Source organism: Artibeus jamaicensis, unplaced genomic scaffold (assembly GCF_021234435.1).
Source record: "Artibeus jamaicensis isolate MK-2021 breed Jamaican fruit bat unplaced genomic scaffold, CSHL_Jam_final scaffold_369, whole genome shotgun sequence".
Taxonomy (NCBI): Eukaryota; Metazoa; Chordata; class Mammalia; order Chiroptera; family Phyllostomidae; genus Artibeus; species Artibeus jamaicensis.
In genome coordinates this window covers 1,639,802-1,647,277 of record NW_026522042.1, presented here as the reverse complement: position 1 = coordinate 1,647,277, position 7,476 = coordinate 1,639,802, and the positions used below count along the sequence as shown (strand labels likewise).

At 52.2% G+C, this 7,476-nt stretch overlaps 1 protein-coding gene across 1 annotated transcript; it reads left to right on the top strand.

Annotated features, from left to right (window-relative positions):
• Positions 1 to 529: 529 nt before the first annotated feature.
• On the top strand, positions 530 to 6,418 carry GPX8 (glutathione peroxidase 8 (putative)). Its single transcript, XM_037145149.2, has 3 exons — positions 530 to 929; positions 1,488 to 1,749; positions 5,842 to 6,418. The coding sequence occupies exons 1-3, from the start codon at positions 726 to 728 to the stop codon at positions 6,003 to 6,005; spliced, it is 630 nt and encodes a 209-aa protein (XP_037001044.2). The 5' UTR covers positions 530 to 725; the 3' UTR covers positions 6,006 to 6,418.
• The last annotated feature ends 1,058 nt before the right edge of the window (positions 6,419 to 7,476 follow it).

Below are 7,476 nucleotides of genomic sequence, written 5' to 3'. Positions count from 1 at the left end.
CCAGCTCAGCCGGACAAGGGCTGCCGCTGGGTCCCTGGCCTCATGCTGTTCAACTTGTTATGAGTGCCTTGGACGGAGGTTGCTTTATTATTTCACTTATTTTTTCTTTTTTTCACTCATTCTAGAGCGAGGGGAAGGGAGGGAGAAGGGGGGAGAGAGAGACTTTTTAAAGGTGCCATTGTTCTCTCTTTGTACTGTGTCCGCCTGGCCCTGCCTCAGTGAGATGACGCCAGGGTAAGCCTTGCAGCTGTTTTGCTGCCCTTCCCACGACAGATTCCTGGACCTCACAGAGCTTGTTGAAAACCCATACACACAAAATCCAGGCCCTTTGGGTCCCACATCACGTTAGCAGACGTGGCCTCTGACCTGCTGTTCTGGGTACCAGCTGAGCCCGGAGCAGCACCGCCCGGCTTGCAAGGTGCAGGAGCGCCACCTGCCGGTGGGAGGAGGTCCGCGAGGGGCGGCGGGTGGAGGGCTACCGAGAGCGCCCGCGTCTTCCCTGCAAAAACCGCGGCTGACGTCAGACACTGCGTGGCGCTCCTCCGCGCTCTCCACCTCCTCGGAAGTCCCTTCTCGCTCTGCGGAGGGTCTTTCTGCCCCCCCCCACACCCCGCCCCCACAGGGAACTGAGCGGGCCGTCCTTCCTGGTTTCCCGTTGGACGCGGGGTTTCGAGTTTCAGCTCCTCCTCGGATCCCAGCGCCTCCTCCGCCGGGATCCCTGCAAGATGGAGCCTCTGGCCGTGCACCCCGGGCGCTGCTCCGGGCCCAGGGCGCGGGTGTTCGCCGTGCTGCTGTCCATGGCGCTGTGCACCGCGATGCTCTTTCTTCTGCAGCTCAGGTTCCTAAAGCCGCGGGTCAGCAGCTTCTACACCTTTGAGGTGAAAGACGCAAAGGGAAGACCCGTCTCTCTGGAAAAGTTTAAAGGCAAAGTAAGTTGCCTCTTCCGACTTGTGTTGCTTTATTGTTCGGCCACGTCCTCCGCGTGTTCTCTTAGTGGAATCGGTTTTCTCGGTTAAACGCTCATGTTATCACTGATAATAAACGAATGCGATTGGTACATCACTTTAGCCATCAGCGTTCTCATAGTTTTTGCGCTTCTAATTGATAAACTCTGATTATCTTAACTGCTTTCTTTAGACTGTTTTCACTTATGGGCCGAATTAATCCTTGAAGTGGTTTAGGGAATCCTCATATGTAGTTTGTAGTGTGAACAGGGAGACATTAACCAAACTGCATGAACATATATTTTTTTTCACAAATCATCGGACTACCTGGTGCTTTTTGAAAGGCCACAGTGATCTTTCGGCGTCTCGGCCAGGCACCCCGGTTACCGCTTTCGGTAAAGCTGGTTATGCCTAAAAGTCTGAAATAACCATCCATCCAAGGTTGTATTTCTGCCCAGGTGGCTTAGGGTTCTGAACTACTGGCAGAGGTTTCTGTCGTTTCTTTGCTTCACTTTCCGGCCGGGTTTTTTCTTTTTCCGGGAGGTCACGCTGGTCGCCAACGTGGCCAGCGACTGCCAGCTCACGGACAGAAACTACTTAGCGCTGCAGGAGCTGCACCGGGAGTTCGGGCCCTTCCACTTCAGCGTCCTGGCCTTTCCCTGCAACCAGTTCGGGGAGGCGGAGCCCCGCCCCAGCAAGGAGGTGGCCTCTTTCGTGCGGAGTAACTATGGAGTCACCTTCCCCATCTTCCACAAGATTAAGATTCTGGGGCCCGAGGCAGAGCCTGCCTTCAGATTTCTCGTTGGTAAGTACCGATCTTGCCTCCCCAATGTAACGTTGCGCGTTGCTTTTTCTTTTTATTTTTTAAATATATTTTATTGATTATGCTATTACAGTTGTCCCATTTCCCCCCTTCACTCCCCTCCACCCTGCACACCCCCTCCCACCCACATTCCCCCCTTTAGTTCATGCCCATGGCTCGTACATATAAGTTCTTGAGCTTCTACTTTTCCCCTACTGTTCTTGCCCTCCTCCATCTACTTTCTACCTACTGTCTATGCTACTTATTCTCTGTACCTTCTCCCCCCTCTCCTCCTCCCACTCCCCTGTTACTATCTGTCCACGTGATCTCCGTTTCTGTGGTTCTGTTCCTGTTCCAGTTGTTTGCTTAGTTTGTTTCTGGTTTTGTTCTGGGTGTGGTTGTTGTTTTTCCTTTTTGAACAAGTGTATCAGAACCAGGCTTCCCAGTTTCATTGGAAATGTTTTAGTGGGAAAGTTTCATAAGATGGCCAAAGAGCCGGAATTTCATCCTTTTGAACTTTGTAGAAGTTATGCTTTCCTGAAATCTATGTTTTAACGTCCGGAATGGCAAGATAAATCTCGCCCTCATTTTATTCCTGACGATCATTTCACTGAAAAGTGCGCTGGAAGGGCAGGCCTAGCTATTTCCGTGGGGCGTCTCCTCCTACTCAGGAGCTTCTGGGGAAGCGCCCCCACCCCAGTGGTAACGGGCCGCTCTCTCGTGAGCGAGCAGGGCAGGGTGGCTTCATCCTCTCTGCGGTGGCTGTACGGTGCCTCACTCCTGAGCTGGCCTCGAGGATAGTAATACTCAGTTTACCGGGAGTTTGCTTAAATTCAAAACAAAATATAAGGATTCTTTCTGGAAGTAGTGTTAGTCTAGCTCTACAATTAGGCTACTGGCTACAGAAATCTTAGATTTTTCCAGGCTCAGTTAGCCTGAAGGGAGTGAGGGTTGGAGATGGAGCAAGTACTTGGGCCCCTGTCCACTCAGCTGCTTTGCTGTGTGGCTTCAGGCGCCTGGTTCCTCGTTTGTGAAACGAGAGCGTCAGTATTGTCTGCCTCCTGATGTTACTGAACAAGAAGTCCAAGGCGGGGCAATACAATATTTGGCCCACCTAGGGATGCCAAAAACTGCTAAAGAACGGGGGCCCCTCCCAAGGACGGAATATTAAAATCTACTGGGCTCTTCTGTCCGCCGCCAATTGGAAAGATATCTCTCAATGCCAGAGATTTGTGAAAAGGAAACAAAATGTTTATTTAATGCTATTCAGGCCTAACACCTCCACTAAAATATCAAAGTCCTTTAGGGTACACTCCTACACTCACACAGCTCCCTTCTCCCACTGCCCCAACTCCGGGTACTGTAAATCAGGAAAAGAGCACACGTCTGTGTTTCAGGCCGCTGGCACCGTCAGCTGTGTCAGGCAGGATCTCAAGTTAATCCAAAGTACTGTGGTACCCTCTCATGGTCCACTGGCAAGAGTTCTTTGTACCCAGTTCCAGTCAAAGTCTCTCCTGCTTTCCAGGCCACGCGGCCAAAGGGGGCACCCCAAAGCCGCGTGGGCCTCTTCTACCAAAGCTGCAGGAGTCCGCACTCCACCAAAAGCATGTGGCTTTCTTCTTCACCTGGCTGCAGGGATCTCCATTCTGGCAAAGCTGCGTGGTTTTCCCTTTCACCTGGGCAGTCATCCCCTCATGTCCTGGAGCCCATCTTTTCCAAGCTCCCACACAGGCCTTCTCACTCAGGAGCGCAGCCCTAGTTACATCCTGGGTAGAAGCCACTCCCTTCCCTCTGGCTCAAAGCTTGGCCACAGCTATTTAACATATCTATGAAACCAGTTAAAGGTTATAGATATGTTAAATAATCATCCAGAGGTTAGCTGCAAAACTGTTGCTATGCAAAACAGCTCTCAATGGCCCTGCTCTATTGGTCCCTTCCCCCTGAGGGGGGAGGTGAGGACATCTTATATGTCTCTCCAATATTCCTGTATACTTAGAATTCTCGACACCATTCAAAATCTATTTTGGGCCCCCCCCCCGGCTGCACCCTGTATCAATATGACCGTGTGGGAGAGCGTGTTAATAGTGTGAGTGGGGCCGCGCACACCGCTGACCCTGGGCTGGACATGTCCTAAAGGATGCTCATGCCGTCAGCGGCCGCGCTCCCCAGTCCTGTTGTGCCTGTGGGTCCCTGGAGTTCTGATGAAACCAGGACTTCATCAGGCCAGGAAGCTTCCGCCCCACAAACCAGCTGAGGGCGCTCCAGGTGCGCCAGGGAGAGAGCAGCCAGGGCACGTGCTCACTTGTCTCACCGTCACCACCACTGGGTGCTGGGGCACCCTCGGTCCTGGGTCCTGGGACGCTTCATCCCTACCAAGGTTCTCAAACCCCACTGTCCCCGTGGGGTCACGAAGTTCACATGATGTAAGCGATCCCCGGAGCCAGGTGACGATGGCCCAGTTAAAATCAGGCCTTTTCAATGGGCCCACCTGGACAGGACCAAGCCTGGTACAGGTGTGCCAGCTGCTCAGGGGCCTGAGTGAGGAGGTGGGGACTGCATCCCAGCCAAGTGGCAAGACCTGAGCTGAGGGGCTGCAGACACGGTCGGGCATAAGGGGCGGGGCAGCGGCAGCCCACTCACAGATGGTGCCTCAGCTGGAGAGAGTGTGCCCTGGGCACGTGTTTCGTTGTGGAAAGTGGCTGTTTGGGGACTTGAGGAAGGGCTTTGATGCAGTGATGTGCTCATGCTGAGTCACTGATGCTCAATTTAATAGGCACAACTTCTAACAACAAAGTAACCGATTTAAATGCTCGGCACACATTCAAAGTACCGTGCACAGAAGTAAATGTTAGGCTACATCTTCCTGGTTTTAAGCTACGCTTCCTCGTGGGCTCTTGTCCCCCTGGAGCGCCTCCCGGCAGTGGGTCCTTCCAGCCACTTGCTCCGTTTCCAGAGGAGGTGACAGGGTGCCTCCCCTCCCCCACCACCTCCTCCTTGCATCGCTGCCCCCCACTTTTGGGCCCTGTGGGTCTCGAGCCTGGCTCCCCTCGGGCCCCTTCTCCTCCTCCTTTTCCGTCCACCCTTAACTCTATGGGTGCTCGGGGTTCTCCCTAAGACCCACTGGGGCCCTCTCACTCCACCCCTGTCTCCTGAGCTCCGAAGCCACAGACCCAGCGGCCCCCTCTGATGGGGCATCCCACAGACACCGAGTCCCACCCACGTGGACAGGGAAGAGCTGGCCCTCTTCCTCCAGAAGGCAGCTGGCTCCGCCCTGTTCCCGGTGGAGGCGACAGAGCCCAAGCTGGGAAAGAGGTTCCCGAGGTGGCCCCGGGCTCTGCCACCTGCTAGCCCTGGGACCCAGAGTCCAGGCCCCCACTTTTCTCATCTGCAAAATGGGGGTGATGATAGTGACGCCCCCGCTGGCGTCACCGTCGTGCTGCAGGGAGCGCACCAGGGGTCCATTCAAAGCCCTGAGCACCGTCACGAGGTGCAGAGTGGGCACTTGGTCGATTTTAGTGCTGATTGTTTGTGGTTTTCCTCATGTCAGTCAGTAATAATACACATAAATCCAGGGGGATATAAATGGGGAAATCCCTGTTCTTATATGTAAATTAGGATGCATCAAAAAGATGCCACAGTTTCTCAATATGATTTAGAATTTACCGTTTTCAGCTATGGAACATGTAACTATGTTAAAACATAGATATGTTTAATATGAAAAGCAATCCACCCATTCCCTTTACGAGGGACTTCTAGAATATCACTTTATCTTTAAAAATGCCAGGAAACAAAGTTTTAAGCGAGTGGTGGGATACATGTTGTATTGTTTAGAGCAACAAATCTGAGATGAAGTACTTCATGACTCTGGGCAGCAGAGTGATTAGTTAGTGGAGTCTCCGCATGTGCACACAGAATCCGGGCAGCGGACCTGGAGCTCTGCTTTGTTCCTGTGGTCTGCTGTGTCCTGTTCTGCTGTGATGACATCCCGCCCCGCCCCCAGGACTTGTTTCTGAAGTTGTCACTCATCGCTAACAGAATTGGAAATCTTGGCAAAGAATAAAATCACGCTCGTGAAAATATATTCTGACTTTTCAGATTCTTCCAAGAAGGAGCCAAGATGGAACTTCTGGAAATACCTGGTCAACCCCGAGGGTCAAGTGGTGAGGTCCTGGCGTCCCGAGGAGCCCATTGAAGCCATCAGGCCTGAGATAGCGGATCTGATTCGACAGATGATCATCAAAAAAAGGGAGGATCTCTGAGAACGCCGCCGCCGCGTCGCTGCAGCGTGGCGGCCGGCACGCGGGGCTGTCTCCCCGAGGGTCCCCGCTCGTTCTAGGTGCTCCAACAATTACCGTGTGGCACTGACGGACGGTTTTCTGTCACCGTGCCGGTGAGTGGTGCTGAACGTCTCCACCACAGAGACATCACCCGAAGCCCAAAGAATCAAAGTGGAATGTGCGCAAGACTTCACTTGACCGCACTAAACAATTCCGAATACGCAGTCGCCACTCTGCTGCAGGAGCCTGGTGTTCAACTTGACCTTTTCTAGGAGCGGCCTGGACGGAAATGCCCGCGCACTGACCGCCAAATCCATGGCCCTGGGTGTGACGGACATGTCTGCAGCAGCTCACTGCAAACGACTATTTTTATGTACTAAAACGCAAAATAAACATTGTGAAATGTATATACTCATAGATTCATAGCCTTATATATTTTTGTCTTTTTCGTATGCAGGATTTTGTTTGTTCATCTTTTGAGTACAATTTCATAGTGGGTTTTACTACATCTGGCCAAAGAGTCATTTGTAAATGACATTATCATAACATTTGAAAAAGCCTTATTTTTTTAAAGATTTTGTTTATTTTTAGAGAGAGCAAGGGAGGGAGAAAGAGGAGAGAAACATCAACATGTGGTTGCCTCTCACATGCCCCCAATGGGGGACCTGGCCCACAACCCAGGCATGTGCCCTGACTGGGAATCAAACCTGCGACCTTTCCGTCTTTATGCCAGGACTCAATCCACAGAGCCACGCCAGCCAGAGCCATTATTTTCAATATTTATTATTTTCCAGAAGAAACTCAAATTCCATAAATACAGTATTAACAGTTGAGTCAGTATCTCTGAGTGGAAACCCCAAGTATAAGAAAAAGGCCATGAATCTATGATCACTGAACTTGAACCCTTGGAGCTCGCGCAGAGTGTTGCAGAGTGTGTGTGTGTGTGTGTGTACTTTCTCAAGGCCCGTGCTCAACATGCGCAGAGTGTTGCAGTGTGTGTGTGTGTGTGTGTGTGTGTGTGTGTGTGTGTGTGTGTGTGGACACACTTTCTCAAGGCCTGAAGCTGTCCTGGCCGAGGGAGGAGCTGCCGCTGCCACCGCCCCCCAGAGTGCTGCAGAGCACAGGGGCCGCCCCAGGGAAGCACCTGGGACACCACCTCCAGGCCAGCAGGGCCGCCCACTCTTTTCCTCCCGGCTGCCCGGGGGCCTCGCTGTTCCCCCCCCCCCACTCCCGTGGAAACAGTTTCTGGACGCGTGTCCTCAGTTTCCTCCTTACACGGGACCCCTTCACTCGTGATTCCGTTCTTTCCCTCCTTTCTCATCAGCTCGGAAATTTGGAACAGCTTCAAGTACCTATTCTCTTTATTGAGTATAAATGTTGGTGTTTTGTATCTTCTCTTTAGCTTACAAACATTCGAACAAAAGGCCAAACCTTCTAAATTTTGTAGATTTTA

Coding starts and splice junctions, on each gene's coding strand:
- GPX8 (XM_037145149.2), top strand. CDS start 726: ATGGAGCCTCTGGCCGTGCACCCCGGGCGCTGCTCCGGGCCCAGGGCG. Junction 930..1,487: donor TGGAAAAGTTTAAAGGCAAA/GTAAGTTGCCTC, acceptor TTTTTCCGGGAG/GTCACGCTGGTCGCCAACGT. Junction 1,750..5,841: donor TGCCTTCAGATTTCTCGTTG/GTAAGTACCGAT, acceptor CTGACTTTTCAG/ATTCTTCCAAGAAGGAGCCA.